This window comes from Bos taurus, chromosome 16 (assembly GCF_002263795.3).
Source record: "Bos taurus isolate L1 Dominette 01449 registration number 42190680 breed Hereford chromosome 16, ARS-UCD2.0, whole genome shotgun sequence".
Taxonomy (NCBI): Eukaryota; Metazoa; Chordata; class Mammalia; order Artiodactyla; family Bovidae; genus Bos; species Bos taurus.
Window position 1 is genome coordinate 46600690 of NC_037343.1, and position 18305 is coordinate 46618994.

Consider the following 18305-nt stretch of genomic DNA (forward strand, 5'->3'; position numbering starts at 1 on the left):
CTCCTACACTGACGGCCTGAGCCAACACATTAATTCTTGACCTGGAGCAAGTACCTCAAAAAGAAAAGATAGAGTTACACAGGAAAAGACAGCTGCGTACCAGCACAGCAAGCCATGAAGTGAAATCCCACACATCCAGCTTCATTTTCTTATCACTGCAAGTCAGAATGGGAAGGAACTTAGAGGTAGTCACCAGGACTACCCTCTACTCAACACGTGACTCCCCTTAAAATTAGGACCGACTAACTCATTATGTGAGAGCTGAAGCCTCAGAAAACCAAGAGAAGATGCTGAGCCAAAATGGAGAGCAATGAAGTAGGAGGGGGTGAGGAGGAGCAGGCGGCAGAGGCCAGGGAGACAGGCTCCTCACACCTGGCCTGAAGAAGAGGCAGACAGGACAGCAGAAAACACACACCTCCGGCCAGAGTCCCTGCTCTCGTTCCCCAGTGTTTCTGGCTACAGAAAGAGAAGGGATGAGCTGGGAACCACTGTGGACTTGTTCTCAAAGCCACACAGGAAACCTAAGCCTCCGTGGCCAGAGGACTCATCTAGCACTGTTTGGTTCAGGGTAAGACAAAAATGATAATGCTGACACCACAGCTAGACTGCCCAACATTTTGAAATCTGAGCTCTAAACCCATAACTTTTCATAAATCCTACAGCAGTCCACAGGAAAGCATGGTTTTGAAAATGAGGCAGTGTTTACGGAAACTCTATACCATTAAATATTCCTTTCTTCAATAGTATTTACAATCAGATTCCTTCCTGGAAATTGTATTTAAATAATTTTAAAACGATTTAGTTCTTAGAGAAAATAATAAACGTCTTTGAGTCAGCTTCAAATGCTTATTCATGTCTACTTGCTCTCAAGTTTTTTTTCTCGGAGCATCTACTTAAAGGAGAACGCCAGACAACAGACCACAAATCTCTGTTCCCCATCAGAAAACTCGGGTCATCCGAAAAGAACACAAAGCTCTAGTTTCATTTAGGGCTGGGAGAAGACAGTATCTCTGAGTTGTCAGGAGGTTTAAGAAGTCATCTCAGGAGTAACACTGGATATCAATCAAAATGGTTGCAGTTCGAATCATCTCTAACCATAAATTGTAACTGAGCTAAAATGATTTCTAAATATAACACACTTTACTTCTACATGTTTCTTGGCAATTAAATAACTGGAAAGTCAACAAACCCCCAAGAAACCAGAGAAAATGAACTTTTTTCAAGCTCACCATTCATCAACTACAGGAGGCCCGAAAGATGCCAGCCGCTAGAGGCTCAGCCCCCAGCCTGGCCCTGCAAAGGCCAACTCCAAACAAGATTTCTTCAAGAACTGCTCTCAGGCAGCACTAAATTACAAGCAGCGACCTCCCTGGAGGAGAAGCTGGCGTCGACAGCTACAGAAGTGCGGGATCGAGGAAAAGGAAACCCAACTCCAACACAAGGACGGCCATGCCAGTTACATAACTATGGTCACAACACAGTGAAACTCTAGGCATCAAACAGTTATTTAAAATATTTCCAGAGCAATGGAACACCACCCCCCCCAACAAAAAAAAACCCAAGTGCATTCCAAAAGTAATCTGTGTAGAACGTAATTTAATCTGCAGGCCTCTCTGAAATAAAGCACAGTCCTCCAATTCAGTCAAATTACAACAGGAATGCTACTTCATAACAAAGGAGCTACAGCACAGCACCCTGAACTTCATGGGAGAACAAAAATGTAGTGTCAATATGTTCACAACACAACTCAATCCACAGAATCATGAGATAATTAAACTGACTGTTTTTAGGTTTCAATCTGTTTCGCCAGAAACCTTGTCCAAACTACACTGATGCAAATCAGCATGAGCAACCATGGCTCCATCAAAACAACTCCAGCATCTTTTGTTTTACCTTTTATCGCTGACTTATCGGCTGACTGATGGTGAACTGATTTGTATATGTGCCAGAAGTCAGCTCAGGAGCACAGAACAAGAGATTTGGAAGAACCGAATTCATGAATGAAAACGCTGACGTCATAGTTCAGCTTCCAGCGGAGCTTCGGGTAGTCCACAAAGAAACAGTGCGTCTTTGGGGGTGTTAAATCACTAGTTATTTACTAAAGGGTACAAGATAGAAAAGGACTTCCCAGGTGGCTCAGTGGTAAAGAATTCGCCTGCCAATGCAAAAGACGCGGGTTCAGTCCCTGGGTCAGAAAGATCCCCTGAAGAAGTAAATGACAACCAGCTCCAGTATTCTTGCCTGGAAAATTCCATGGACAGAGAAGCCTAGTGGGCTACAGTCCATGGGGTCACAAAGAGTCAGACAGGACTGATGACTGAAACACATACAAGAGAGAAAAAGCCCTTGCCCAAGATAAGGAAAGGAAAAGAAGAGGGGAGGCGGGGAGGCGGGGGGGAAGGGACAGGGAGAAAGAGAGAGAAAGCCAAACGAACAAGCTTTTCCCTCGACCAAACATGAAAAATACACGGTGTACATGCTACAAACAATCATCACTTCTAAACCATGGAAATATTTCATATTATTGTTAAGAGCACTATTAAAAAAAAAAAATATATGGTTAGCTATGTCTCTAAATAAGAACATAGTCTCATTCCCATCTTAAATTTTCCTCCCACCATGCACCACCACATTCAAAAAAGAGCACACCGTATAGATTAGTTCTTCACTAAAAACTACCTGGCACTGCCAAACCATGCCTAATTTTGAGCAATTCTGAATATAACAGGGAGGGACTCAGTGATCTCAGGCAAGATACTGGAATTTTTATGTCAGGGGACAGGGGGAGAGGAATGCTTTTATCTAATGATGGAATATAAACTAATAAAAAAGAGAGATTATAAAAATTGGATTTACTTAGAACTATTAAAAACAGCTAGTGTGCAGACGGTCTACATTTTTCATCTCCTGACAGAATTTAAAATACAACTAGCAATACAAACTTCTATAAAGCTTAAACATAATTTACTAAGATCCTTTTATTCAGGACACTTAAGTAAGTGATTCCTAGAGTCCTAATGTTTCCTAGGAAATTTAAGATTATTACATTCTTAGAAAATAAGTGACCCTCAGAGCCTCAGTAACCTCTCCAGAGTACAGAACGAGAAGGACATTCTCTCTTCTTTACCATTCACATGGCTTAAAATAGCCACTCACCCAAAATGGACTTTTTTAAAATTTAAGCAGTAAACAATTTTGCCAATAAACATTTTGAAAAGAAGATCTTAAGTTAAAATGCAAGCCTACTGGTTTTATCTGTAAATCCAAAGTGTTAAAAGAGATCATCTCACATTTTTACCACAAATATCTTTGATAGAGCATCACTACCCCCTTGTGGATTCACAATAAAAAATCCTTATCTTCAATCTTCACTTTTTAAATGTTTAATTCTCCTGAACTTCCATTAAAGTTTACATTCTCTTCACTAAGGGGTTATTTTATTTCAATTACTTTTTAAAAGAGAAAAAACACTTAACAATTTAAAAATCATCAATCCAATCAACTTCTTTATCTTCTAAGCATCCCAATTTCAGGGAGTTTCTCTCATACAATAAGTATATTTGCAGATTTCAACATGGTAATCATACCAACAATCCATTTTTTCCTTAGGATACCTGAATTTATACTTACAGTCATCATTTTAAGATTATTTTTTTTTAATGTAATTGGTAATTTCTTCACTATCACATTTTTTCTCTTTGATAATTTCCCACTTTATAACAATTTCTTTTTATTGCTTCCAAATGGTTTGATATCCATGTGCCCCAGAAAACCACTGGGGCACATACATCCTCAAGAACTTTTCAGATAAGCATTAAAAGCCAAATCTTAAGTCTTAAAAAGACTAATTCTTGACTGTACTGCTGTACCCTCAGAAATGCTTTCTGACCATCTAAATCAACTCTGATGAAGGAAAAAAAAAAAAAAAAACAGAACCTGGCTTTCAAAACTAGAGAAAAGGGCTTTCTTTCTTTTCATTTTTTGTTTTCTAGTTGCAGGAGTGTCTTTGGCTGTAGCTGCATACCATTCTAATGTAACACAGACACATACTGCTAAATGTAAACTTAAATAACTGGTTTACCACTTGGTAGAGATACTAGATTTAGCTGGAAGTATAAATCACCTCTGCAGTAACGTGCAGGCTCCGGAGAGAAGGTCCGAGTCCTGAAGGGTCAGACTCCAGTTTTGGGGAGTCAGCGCCCCCTTTTCTCACGGATCTTAGACACAAAAGCAGGGACCAGCGATTCACTAGTCCCATGAGAAGACTAACTCCAGTATTCATTCTAACGGCTAGGCAGAAATAAAGGAGGAAGGATCATCCACTTAGCAAGTGTTTTTAAGTGACTCAATACATGATCTTACCTTGTGGTAACTGATAAGGAAAGACTGGAGAGACAGGCCTGGTCTGTTAAATGACTGAACGCTCCACATCACCTGCTCACCCCAACAGAGCCTGTCTATGCAAAAAGAAGCAACTGACAAGGTGCCCAAAGCCAGCAGCTGAGCCAGAGGGAAGGGGGTCAGAGCTAGCCTTTGTGGCTTCCTTTTCGGGGATTCGTTATGACTGCTGGTTTTAGATTTCAGTGGGAGAGAAAGGGAAAGGGGGTATTTGGATGATATTAAGAAGTGAGATCGGGGGTGAGATTAATGCCACTTAATTAGCGTCCAGGTGATAGCATGTTTGAAACTGTTCCGAACTCAGCCTTGAACATTTATTTCAAGGCACATCACTATGTGCACTTGTAACTACAAAACCACATGGCAGAGAACTGAGCAGGGAATCAGCCCCAACCCAGCACATCTTTCTCCTCGCAGCCACCCTCTGCTAACAGTCTCAGAAAGGCATGTGTTGGTTACCTGTCGAAGGGCCTTGCTAAATCTTAGGAGTAAATAAAATGTGACTGCACTTTTCCAAATAAGCAAGGGACTCATGTATGACAGAACATGCAATTCCATCAAGAGTGAGCAGAACACTGGGGTAAACACACGAGAACCATTTCAAAAATACATCTTACAAGATGTCAATTGGCTGAAACTAAATGAACCCTCTTTAATAAAAATTAAAAAAAAAAAAAGGGAAGTAATGTGGCTGACACTTGGCCTCTCTTTGCAGCGGGGTACATAATATTTCTTTTTTAGTCCAAGGTAATGAACTAAAAAATGCTCAGGAAGCATTACCAATCTTTACACAAGGAGGCCCATGACCTTCTACAAGCAATGCCATTCAAAGCAGAAAGACGCAACAGAACCTTAGAAATACACAGCCAGCATACTGATAGGGGAGAGGAAAAAAACACCCTTTACTTTGTCCCATCACATAAAAAAATCGAGGATTGCTGTCTACTGTCAATATATACAGAGAAACACTTTCCTTACAAACACATGACAAATATTATGGGATGGAAGACCATCCACATGTCTACAAGTTTCCCTTTCTAATGACAGAACAGCAATACATGTTAATCACAGGACTGATGGCCACGACATCCATGGATAGCACAAAATAGAGATCTGATGACATCTGATCAACTAAATCCTGAACTTGATTAGATTTTCTGAAAATAAACAACAAGACAAGACAGAGCCATCACATGCTGTAATGCAGAACAGGGCGTGAGTGACCATGCACTCTAACTCATGTTCTATGGACAGAGAAGTGGAGCCAGGACACTCCTTACCCTCACCCTCAGAGACACCAAAGACCACAGAAACAGTACTGTAAAAGGCAGAGTGACATTTCAAGACCCCACACCACCTCCTGGATGAAGGCCCCAGATGAAGTCTAGACTTGCTGGCTCTACCCAAAGAAATGTATCATTATCAAGCCAAAGAAACCGAAGGAAGTTGGCTAAATGTAGCAAAAAGAAAAATTTCCAAAATCCCACATGGGGAGGCCCAGGCGCTGGAAGGACACAGTGTTTCACCAAGGATGCTGTCCAGTCACAGATGCAACCATCACCCCTTACGTTGTGGCTTAAATCCCAATCTCCCTACCAAGAAGTAGCACTGCCTCTCACTACAGGACAAAAAGAATTGTGGGCATCCCTCTTTAATGACAGAAAGGCTATAAATACAGCAGATCTACAAATATTTTTTTAAAAATAATGATGAGAAGGGCAATAAAGAAACCTTATGGGAAAAAAGGGAGGTAGGATTTAAGTCATCCAGAACATCAAAAGAAAACAAAAAAGCTCATGGTAAGTAATTCTAGAAGATACAGAACATTTTAGAAAATGGTCTGTGATAATGGAAATTCAAAAGAAACACACATCACCTGCCACCACAAAAAATATTCAGTCACATCTTCACATGGATAAAGGACCCCATACTACAAGAGTCTTACACAAAAGCTCTTCCTAAGAATGAAATACTAGCAGAATTGGTTTCTACAGACACTGGAGAGGGGAAATCTGATTTAACATAGGAGGGAAAGAAGAAGTACATTTCAGGTTAATTCTTTATTATTACTGTCACCACTATATACACCAAACCTATACCCCAAAACACTGAAGCTATTGACCAAAATAAAGAAAAGGTACAAATAACAGTACCTTTAAAAAGCGTAAAGAATTAAATCACGTAATAAATAAAAACTGTAATAAGTATACCAGATACCTGGCCTAAGAACAGTCACTAGAATTAGGCACAAAATTTAGATACAACACTTTCTGGTAGTGAAAATGTGACAGTTCATACACTCCTTACTATCTGATGATATGAAATGTTAACCTTAAGAGAATATTCTCTCTCTTATTCTATCACTGTTTTCTATAAAGGACATCTATGATCTCATATTCTCTACAATACTTACTATGCTGCTCTTCAAATGCTACACAAGCATCAACATATATCTAAATGACCTGGAAGTTACACCGAGACAGAACGAAGATTGACTACTTTTTTCTACACACACACCCACACCCACACACATACACCCCACACACTGTCTGAAGGAAAGCTGTTAAGTGCTTCTCCCAGTCTGCCCTCCACCCTCTCCACCACCCCCACTCCTGCAGGGGTGGGGAAGAGCTCAATGGGATAGTACACTGCTAGAGTATGTCTTTGTAAGATTACAATCCAAAAAATTAAAGTTCACAAGAGAATTCCCTGCACGAATATATAAAAAGACAAGTGTAAGACAAACTGAAATGTCACGCTCACTAAAACGTAAAGGAAACCCCTATGGTCTCAAATAGAGTCACATAAACCCTCACCCCCCCAACACAGACACACACACACACAGAGACAGACACACACACAGACACACACTCCTGCATGAAATACCAGCTCAGTGAAGGTCTCTAGGATGAACACACTCAATGATGGGAACATGGATGTAAAGACAACTTCTGTCCAAAAGGCCAAATCCAAAGGTCCCACAAAGGAGGCAAGAGGCACAATCAGGAAGTGAAAGGAAGAGGACGCGTGAGAGTCACCTTCTGTTGTTTTTTCCATGAGGAAATTGGAAAGACGTACATCTGCACACAAAGATGTGCTTCCCCAAAACTCAGGAGAAAGGACACGGAGACTGGCCCAGAGGAAGGAGGAATGGAGGCAACATCCAGCCAGAAGATGCGCACTGAGAAGCAGGCCGGAAGAAATACAATCCCCCAGGTACGGGGGCCACACCCAGCATAAACAGAGCTAAATAACGCCACATGCCTCTAACAAACAGGTTATTTTAAGAGGAAAGCCTAAAAACTAAAGAAACAGAAAACGTGGATGAGCAGGATGTATAAAGATGTCTCAGAGAGGAGGCAAGAGCAACCCTACCCGTTTGAAAAGAAAAACCTGACCCACTCTGACCTTGAGTAGAGGTTGCTGCGCACACGTCAACCTTCTGAAGCCACTGAACATGGATGGAGAAACTCAACATTTCCCAGAAGCAGGATAAGTCAGATTGTCCAAAAGGCAAGGGAAGACATGTCCCATGGGTCACCCACCTTTGTCCAGACAGCTGGGCAGAGGGGTAAGGGGTGCAGGGGAGGGGCGAGGGATGCTCTAACAGAAAGACATAAGAAAAGTCCATAAGAGGACAGAACCCGTCTAGCCTGACGGTGCACTGGAAGGGGAAGACAGAGAAGCTGAGCTCTAATAATCTGTGAGGACAGGTCTCACAGAAAGCACCAGCGCATTAAACTTACAGAAAGGAACCTAACTTCGCACACTAACCTCGAGCGTGTTCCTCTAACTTTAGCAATTTCCTCCTACTGCCCACAGATGGAGCACCCCAGAGGGCAGGGAAAATTCCAAAAGGCAGGCAGCGTTACTGGGCAGGGCAGGAGAAGATCCAGCACTGGAAGGGAGAGGAATCTGCTGGGAACACGCCAACACAGACAGCAGGTAGTCAACTCCTGTTTTCCCACGGTCCTTAATACTATAGCCTAAAAATACACAATTCCATCAACTGAATATAGAGGCAGGCAGAATAGAAATAGTACAAAAACTTTTAAAAACCAAATTAATAAAAAAAAAAAAAAAGGAAATTGAGGTCAAAAGCACAACTTTCAGACGTTGAGTATGATGCCCACTGGAGAGCTCAATACAGACTGAGGGGCAAGGCTGTGAAGTCAACGACTGATGCTGAGCCATCCTCCAGGTAACTGCCTCCAGACTCAGTAACCCAGGTGGAAGGGCTCCTCACTAGAAGAGCTCTTCAAGGACCCCCAGTGCAGAACCCTGACAGAGCTGGGGCAGGGGGATGGCGGTGATGAGGCTCCATACTCAGCCTGTCCCAAAGTAAGACTCAGCTGATGAACGAGGCAGAAGCAACCACTGGAGCTACAGAAGGGAGGGACCCTGAGCCAAGGGGAACCAGCCAAATACACAAACTGTGCGGCTCACAGAAAACCTGGAGGATCATCCCTCCCACCCTCTCACAAAGTGTCACAGGCCCTCCCAAAGGTACCTTTTCCTAGCATGCACAACCTCTCTCAATTATTTAAATGGCCAAAATAAAACAGTGACATATTTACGGCTATTCATTCCTAGTTCTGTCACAGAAACACATATTCTTCTCCCCCGCTCCTATCCTTTGCCCCAAAATACAGGAAATCTCTCTCTCCTACACCGCAGTAAAGAAGTAGAGATGAGAACTTTTCACCCTGTGAAGGATCAAGCAGGGATGATCACTTAAATTCAGAACGCCTAAGTCACGGCGGGCAGGGGCGAGCCCTCTACACTTTGCCTGTTCAGGGACCTGGTGAACATTCAGGATGTCATTCTGCTTATTCTGTCCAGTACAAATGACAGAGGAAAGAGCGGCAAGAAGTGGCCATTTATCAATGAGTCTTCAGATTCCTCTAAGCTGAAGAGTTCCCAACAACCCTGATGCATATCTATGTCCTTACACATTAAAGTCTCCATATACACCCAAGATGTAGAGATAGTCATCTAACCCTTTCAACTTCCTGTATAAACGTAATGGATGTAATTCCACCTATAAATATTTGCCTGTATGTGTGTAAATATAAACAAATGCATAGTATCCTTTTTCTTTTGCCAAAAGAGAACCAAAGCCACAAAAAAATAGAAAGCCTCTCCATTTCCCCTTCCCTGAAACCTGTAAGCTCGAAAGAAATGTTTGGATCCCACAAGAGACAACACCAGGACCCAAGGAAGGTTCTAGTACAACAAGGAGCACACTAGCAACCTCTTCCTGAATGGCATGTGGGCGACATGGGTGTCTCCACTCCCTTTTCTGGATGGAAAGGCATATGGCTTCTTCTTACCCAGCCAACATGAATACAATTTAAGAAAATTAGAAAAAGTCAAGGTAACAGGCTCACTAAATATGGCTGACTGGGAAACAGAAGCCATAAGGAGGATATGAGTTCTCTTAAAAAAGAAATGGGAAGTTTATTTCCAGGGAAGGTTCAAAGTCTCTTGAATGAAAGATGTACGAAGTCTGGTTCTCAGTGCACAGAAGACAGTAATCATGAACACCCAAAGCCAAGGGCACAGGAACCTCTTCCTGGGGGAGGTGGGGGGTGGGGCAGTGTCAATAGATGAATGCTTCCCCCACCTAAGAGCAAGAGTAAACTGGAAGCAAGAGCAGACCCGTTTCCCTCAGACACAGGCTTGCTGCTGGGACCCCTTCTCACTCCAGTACCAGGCACAGGTACTGGAAGCCCTGCCCTACATCTGATGGGGCAACAACCCTCACCCAGAGGAGGAACTCCAAGGAGAGGGACACGACAGGGGAGACAGAGAAAGGGGGAAAGGAGCCCTGGAATGTCCAGTTCCTCCCAAAAGAGAGAGAGAGGGCAACTCAAAGGGTATTCAGGAAATGAGCTCACCCCAACCCAGGAAAGTGTGCGGAGAGGATGCCTCCTCTGTAAGAAGTGTCTGCTTTCCTATTTAGAAATGACTTCAGAGCTGCCCAGGCCCCTATGACCCACTGGGAGAGGGAGAAGAACAAGGGGAGCCCGAGTCCCCTTGTCCTGGCAAAAGGGTCAACAGATGGTGTGCAGAGGCCCCAAAGATTCCACAGAAGATGAGAGGATGAGGCGGACCCCTCTGCCAGAGAAGGATCAGGGTCACAGAAGGTAAAGGGCAAGGGAGTATGGAGAGCCTCACTCGCCATAGCATCGGAGACCCCACCCTCCTGGCTGCGAGGGGCGCAAGGGCAAGAGTGGGATGGGAGCGACTGCTAGGGGCTGCGCAGGCCCCCTCCCCGGAAGGAAAGGGGGAGGGGTCACACGAGGCCCTTCTGTCCGGGGACGCTCAGCAGGAGAGGGTCCCCCTGGTGGGGAGAAGCGCGGGGACCCCGCCGGCTCTGGGAGGCGCCCACGGGGCTCCAGGGTGAGGCTGGACAGAGTCCGCCCGGCCCCGCCGCCGAGAGCCAGAGGCGGCGAGGCTGAGCGCCGGCCGTGCCCCGACGGGAACCGGCCCGGGGCAGCGGGGCGCGAGGCCGGAGGGGGCCTGAGGAGGATAAACTTTCCGCCCCGCGGCCCCCACCGGCGCGGGGGGCGGGGGCCGCGCCGGGCCCGGGAGCGGCGGGGATGCCCGGTCCGGGTGGGGGAGGCGCCGGCCCTCCCTCCACGGCTCCTCCTCTTCGCTGGGCCCGGCCCCCGCCCGCCGGCCCCCCGCCCCTCCGGCCCCAGCCCGCCCCCGGGTGGGGGTGTGCGGCGCCGCGCTCCGCCGCCCCGCGAGTCACCTCAGGACCCGGCCGCGCTCCGCCCCCCCACCCGCCGCCCCCTCCCCGGCCCGGGGCGCCCGCCCGCCGCCGCCGCCGCCGCCGCGCCCCCGCGCTCCCGCCCGGCGCCGCCGATGCCCGGGATGTCCGGCGGGGCCGGGTCCCGCTGCCCGCCGCGCCGCCCCCAGCCCCTCACGCTCCAGCTCTTACCTTCCGGCTTGTTTTCGGCAGCCATTTCCCCTCCGCGCGCCACATCCTCCTCCTCCTCGCGACCGGGACCCCGAGCGCGCGCCTCGTACCGCCGCCGCCGCCGGCCCAGCCACCCCGCCGCCGCCGCGCACCCGCCCTGGCCCCGCCCCGCGGCCCACGCACTGCACCCGTTGGGCCGCGCGGCTGCCATTCATCGCTCCCACCACCAATCGCCCCGCACCAGGGGTCTCACTACTCTCCGGGAGGAGCGTCCTATCCATCCGGCCCATTGGCTGGTCACCACCCAACGGAATGAAAGGATTGGTCAAGACTCAACGCCCCCTCCCCACCCACTCCCAGGAAAGCCCGCCTTCCAGACCTAAACAAAGCTTTCCAGTGGCCAGAGCCCGAAACAACTGCCCAATCAGAAAGGGGCCGACACGGAATATTTCCTCGAGGCCGAGACGTGGCATTTTGATTGGGCCTTCCTACAGTGTTTCCCAGACCGTCCAGACCAATCAAAGGGGGTTCCCGGAACTCGGGAGCGGCGAAGGGAAGCCCCGCCCCCGAGCGTGACCGTCATGAGGAAGGCGCTCGTTCATTGGCGCGCTGGGGCTTTTCCCGCGTGCTCCCGGGGCTGAAGGACGTTCCCGGGGAAGCCGCTGCCGGCGCGTGGGGTCCCGGTGGCAGTGGAGAATGCAGCGGGATCTCCGGGATCCCTCAGCCTCCCGCTTCCGGGGAGCAGCGGGAGCCGTGGGGGCTCGGGGCTGGCTTCCGCCGGTCGCAGCGCTCGGGAGCCGGCCGGCCCGCCGGCCCGGGAGTCCGGGCGTCGCTGCGGGCCGTGGGGGGTGGGGCGCGTCTCAGCCAGGCCCCGCCCCTTCCCCTCCCCGCCCCCTCGGCCCGCGCCGCCGCGGTCCCTCGCGCGGGTGCCCGGCCAGCCTGTGACCGCTGTCGCCCGCCCCCGGTGTGCTCCGTTGTCCCCTTTTCTAGCGGCTTAAAATACTGAAACTTTATTTTGGTCACGTTGGCCATGTGACCCGCAGAGCCGATGACTCATAGATGCCTGTCCCAGGATGAGGCTGCCGAGCAAAATCTTAGAGAAACGTTGATCCTCGGCGAGCCTGCTCGGAGGGCGAGGCGAGCCAAGTTTGCTTCCATCCTGGGCTCACATTCGTGGCTTTCCCGAGCGAATATTCCAGCGTCCACCGCACTCACGCCCGGTGCAAGACGAGGAGACCAGCGAGGTTTCAGTCGCGGAGAGAGAACCCAGAAGCGGGTTACGGGCCATCCTGGGAGGGAGAAGGGAGGGACAGACACACCGCTGCAGCTTCTCTGCAAATCCATCCACACCTAGAAAACCAACACACACTGCACAGAGAAGCCTAAAGCCAGAGGAAATGGCAAAGATGAAAATGCCCCGTCGCAGAAAAATTCAGGAATTGTGCACGTGGGCAGGTAGTACCGGAAACAAAGGAGAGGGCTGAAAGCTCCAAGTTTGAAAAAAAAAAAAAGAAAAGTTGAATGAAAAGCAGAGCTCCAACCCCTCTGTGTGGATCTTGTACAGTTTGCAGTGAGAACCTTTCAATCCTCTACATTTTATTTTGTCCTTTTCTACCCGTAGGTGACAACTAGCAGGAGCTGCGCAGGGTCCTCGTTTGAGTATTTTGGCACCAAGTTGACTGTCAGAGTGAATTTTGCTCCAGTTGTAACAACATGTGTTCTTTTTCTTGTTTTCTCAAGTGAAAATTTCTTGTTTCCCGGAAATAAAAATGTTCCCCCCCAAAAAGTTTTGCTTTAGAGACTAATTCTTCAACAAACTTTCATTTTATGAGGGTCAAAAAATACAACATTTTAACAACGAGGGCATAACATTTTATCGATTAGCATTCTTAATAGCACCTGTGTTGACGATTTGTGTGGTGAAGCATATTCTTAGAAGTGCCGGTGGCGTTGAAAATGAATGTAACCCTTTTGAAAAGCAATTTTACAGTATGTATTAAAAGCCATAAAAAACGTCTGCATCTTTTGACCCAGTAATCTTACTTCTGGGAATCTATTCTAAGGAAATAACACTAAATGCCAAAAAAACTATATGTGTGAAGGTATTCTTCACAGGATCACCGTATTTATTACAACAAGGAAAATGTGCTAATGTTGGATGTTTAATAAGTAAATCATGTTGTATCTATACAAGAGAACATCATGGTAGTCACAGACATTAGAAACAGAAAGGAAAATTTACTCATTGCTAGTTGCGGGGGCTGGGGGGAGAGATAGTTTTCCGAAAAATGGCATTCTGTTACATGTGATGTAATTCTAGGTAGGAAAAAACTGCATTTTGAAAAAAGACTTGATAAACACCCAAAAAATGAAATTTGGGAGATTGTGAGTGGTTTTTCTTATTGTCTCTATTTTCTGTAATATAACTATCAGATCAGATCAGATCAGTCGCTCAGTCGTGTCCAACTCTTTGCGACCCCATGAATCGCAGCACGCCAGGCCTCCCTGTCCAGCACCAACTCCCGGAGTTCACCCACACCCACATCCATCCAGTCGGTGGTGCCATCCAGCCATCTCATCCTCTGTCGTCCCCTTCTCCTCTTGCCCCCAACCCCTCCCAGCATCAGAGTCTTTTCCAATGAGTCAACTCTTCGCATGAGGTGGCCAAAGTACTGGAGTTTCAGCTTTAGCATCAGTCCTTCCAAAGAACTCCCAGGGCTGATCTCCTTCAGAATGGACTGGTTGGATCTCCTTGCAGTCCAAGGAACTCTCAAGAGTCTTCTCCAACACCACAGTTGAAAAGCATCAATTCTTCAGTGCTCAGCCTTCTTCACAGTCCAACTCTCACATCCATACATGACCACAGGAAAAACCATAGCCTGGACTAGATGAACCTTTGTTGGCAAAGTAATGTCTCTGCTTTTATAATTAAGATGTATGTTTAAATCTAGACTTCTTTGGCAGTCCAGTGGTTAAGACTCCATGCTTTCAATGCAGGGGGTGCCAGTTCCATCCCTGGTCAGGGAATTAGATCTCACTTGCTTCATGGTGTGGCCTAAAAAAATTTTTTTTAATTTAAAAACTATAAATAAATATATATATTTAAATTTAAAATAATTCTTTCAAATGTTCACTAGAGACTAGACACTGTTAGATGCTGAGGATGTGAAGTTGAATAAGATGGTATCCCTCCAAGGGGTAAAGCCTAGTGGGGTTGACATATGTGAAAAACAGCAGGTCAAGTGCAATGGGGAAACAGGAGAAGATACTATCACCTGGGCCTCAAGTCCAGCCTGTAAAACTATAAAACAATACCACTCTGATCGCTAATTTTTTGTTTAGGAAAATGTAGTTATAAAAAATATGATGGATGTTAATGTGTAATGGTGACTGCAGTCATGAAGTTCAAAGATGCTTGCTCCTTGGAAGAAAAGCTATGACAAACCTAGACAGCATATTAAAAAGCAGAGACATTACTTTGCTGACAAAGGTCCGTCTAGTCAAAACTATGGCTTTTCCAGTAGTTATGTACGGATGTAAGAGCTGGACCATAAAGAAAGCTGAGCACTGAAGAATTGATGCTTTTGAACTGCGGTGTTGGAGAAGACTCTTGAGAGTCCCTTGAATAGCAAGGAGATCAAACCAGTCAATCCTAAAGGAAATCAGTCCTGAATATTCATGGAAGGACTGATGCTGAAGCTGAAACTCCAATACTTTGGCCACCTGATACAAAGAACTGACTCATTTGAAAAGACCCTGATGCTGGGTAAGACTGAAGGCAGGAGGAGAAGGAGATGACAGAGGATGAGATGGTTGGATGGCATCACCGACTCGATGGAAATGAGTTTGAGCAAGCTCCAGGAGTTGGTGATGGACAGGGAGTCCTGGCGTGCTGCAGTCTGAGATGTGGAAAAGAGTCGGATACGAATGAGTGACTGAAAACTGAATGTGTAATGGGTTTCTATTTTCAATGAACTAATAAAATATTTTGTATGTCTATACAGCACATACACTACAGGTAAATCACAAAACAGAAGCTCAGGACTTCCCTGGTAGTCCGGTGGTTAAGAATACACTTTGCAATGCACAGGATGTAGGTTCAATTCCTGGTGGGGGCAACTAGGATCCCACATGCCACTGGGTAACTAAGTCAGTGAGCCACAACTATGGATCCTGCATGCCACAACAAAAGATCCCGAATGACCCAAAGAAGATCCCATGTGCTGAAACTAAGATCTGATGCAACCAAGTAAATGAATATTTACAAAAAAAAAAAAAAGTTCTTCAGAGTCCTCAATTATTTTTAAGAATGGAAAGATATCCTGAGACCAACAAGTTTGAAAGCCTCTGCACTGGAGAATGAGATGTTTTGTGGGGAGGGGGACTGGTTGGCTGGTCTCCTAGACCATTCCAATTGCTATAACAAAGCTTCAAAGACTGGGTGGCTTATAGCAACAGAAATTTACTTCCCGCAGTTCTGAAGGCTGGAAGTTGAAGTCAGGGAGCTCCTCACATGGCAGAAAGAGGAAGTGAACCCTCTCATGACTCTTAAAAGGGCGCTAACCCCATCATGGCACCCCCCTACCATCGTCTCATCTAATCCTAATCACCCCCCCCAAGGCCCCATTTCTTAATACCATCATGTGGAAGGTAGAATTTCAGCACATGGATTTGGGGGGGGCGCGGGGAGGGGGACACAAGCATTCAGTCCATAATAGCTGGTGTTTGTCTTTGCCTAGGAGGGTAACCAAGAGATGGGTATTTTCAGTAGGGAAAGTGGCCTGTGTTGCTAAAAAAATTTTAAAAAGCTCAGTTAGAAGGGCTTCCTGGTAATTCAGTGGTTGAGACTCCACATGCCAATGTGGAAGATATGGGTTCGATCCCTGGTCCAGGAAGATCCCACCAAGGCAATGAAGCCCATGTGCCACAACTACTGAGCCTGTGCTCTAGAGCCCAAGAGCTGCAACAGCTGAGCCCACGTAACACAGCTTCTGAGCCTGCGTGCCTAGAGCCCAGGCTCCCCAAGAGAAACCACCACAATGAGAAACCTGCACACCAGCAACTAGAGAGTAACCCCGACTGCCCCAACTAGAGAAAGCCCACGAGCAGCAGCGAAGACCCAGTGCAACCAAAAATTTTTAAAAATAATTAAAAAAAAATTTTTTTAAGAACCCAGTTAGAAAGGAGAGCAGTCAGAACACACGCTGGACACCCCACCATCTGAATCCTTGCCCATTTTGGCCTTAATGTTCTTCCCAGAAAGGATGTTACTGTCCAGGACCAGATGGACATACATGAATAATGGGAATATTAAGAAGTTACTTTTCTACCTCAAAAATACTTGTAAAAGAGTGTCCTTTCCTGGTCAGCATGCTGAAGTACTTAAAAGTGACTGTTTGTTATTACTGCTGATGATAATAATAAAAGTGCTTGGAGGAATTCCGCTCAGTGTTATGTGGCAGCCTGTACGGGAGGGGAGTTTAAGGGAGAATGGATATGGTATATGTATGGCTGAGTCCCTTTGCTGTCCACCTGAAACTATCACAACATTGTTAATCAGCTATACTGCAATCATTGTGGACAGTGACTGCAGCCATAAAACTGGAAGCCACTTGCTCCTTGGAAGAAAAGCTATGACAAACCTAGACAGCGTATCAAAAGGCAGAGATATCACTTTGCTGACAAAGGACCATATAGTCAAAGCTACTGTTTTTCCAGTAGTCTTGTATGGATGTAAGACTTTGACCATAACAAAGGCTGAATGCTAGAGAATTGATTCTTTCAAACTGTGGTGCTGGAGAAAACTCTTGAGAGTCCCTTGGACAGCACGGAGGTCAATCCTAAAGGAAGTCAGTCCTGAATATTCATCGGAAGGACAGATGCTGAAGCTGAAGCTCCAATAATTTGGCCACCTGATGCCAAGAACTGACTCGTTGGAAAAGACCCTGATACTGGGGAAGATTGAAGGCAGGAGAAGGGGGTGGCAGAGGATGAGATGGTTGGATGGCATCACCGACTCAATGGACATGAGTTTGAGCAAACTCAGGGAGATAGTGAAGGACAGGGAAGCCTGGTGTGCTGCAGTCAATGGGGTCTCAAAGAGTGAGACACGACGGAGCAACTGAACCACAACTATACTTCAATACAAAATAAAAAGTTAATAAAATAGTAGAAATGCTTGGACTTGCTTCCTTCAACTCGTTAGTGAAGCTCCATGTTACTGGGATGGAAGAGGAAAGCTAGGGCTGAACTGAACCCATCTGAGAGCTTAATGACTCCTATAAGGGCAACTCACCAACACAGGATGAGGAAGAAATAATTATTCTGTCTATGCCTTCCTTAGATTTGAAGGGGCTGCATTGTGAAAAGCAATAACATTTTACAGTCCTAATTTCAAAAACTTTCTCCCCTTGCCTTTCCTTTAATTAATTCTTTTAATTTGGAGGTAATTGTAGATTTGCATGCAATTTTAGGAAATACTACAGAGATATCCCTTGTCCCACTGCCTTTTCAAGATAAAACATAATAAAAACTTGTGGGCTTGTTTTTTTTTTTCTACCACACTGAACAACACATAGGATTCCCTAACCAGGGATCAAAATGACACTCCCTACAGTAGAAGGGCAGACTTTTAACCACTGGATTGCCAGGGAAATCCCCTTGTGAGCTTCTTAAAAGTAACCTTTCACTAATATTCCTTGTTTTCCTACCCTGCAAACCCTCATCTTGCAGCCTCCCCACATCTGTTCAGGAAATCTGTCAGCTATTGCTATCCCAGAATATCTAACATTAGCATACAAGAGTAAAGATTTGTCAGATACCTGCAATATAAGGAGCTATCTGGGCCTAGTAGGCCTGAATTTCAGGTCATTTGAAATGTGATTTGAACATAAAAGTTCTGATTTGTGGACCAGGAATCTGTTGAAATTTTGAAATGAATATGCGGTTTCCCTTGTTCAATGTTCCGTAAGTGTAGTAA

The 18305-nt window shown here is 46.0% G+C and overlaps 1 protein-coding gene and 1 long non-coding RNA gene across 4 annotated transcripts in view; one reads left to right on the forward strand and one right to left on the reverse strand.

Moving 5' to 3' along the window:
* Window positions 1-11626, reverse strand: part of CAMTA1 (calmodulin binding transcription activator 1) — a 994006-nt gene extending 982380 nt beyond the window's left edge. For 2 of the 3 annotated variants that reach the window (XM_059875732.1, XM_024976757.2), the window contains exon 1: window positions 11348-11427. In XM_059875732.1, coding sequence (XP_059731715.1) covers window positions 11348-11392 — 45 coding nt within the window. In that variant the 5' untranslated portion in view covers window positions 11393-11427. Of the gene's footprint in view, window positions 1-11347 lie in introns of all 3 variants that reach the window. The other variant, XM_059875731.1, reaches the window with a different exon arrangement.
* LOC104974451 (uncharacterized) lies at window positions 7768-13700 on the forward strand. Its single transcript, XR_003029751.2, has 2 exons — window positions 7768-10547; window positions 12948-13700. It is a non-coding gene; the product is annotated as an uncharacterized lncRNA (long non-coding RNA).
* The last annotated feature ends 4605 nt before the right edge of the window (window positions 13701-18305 follow it).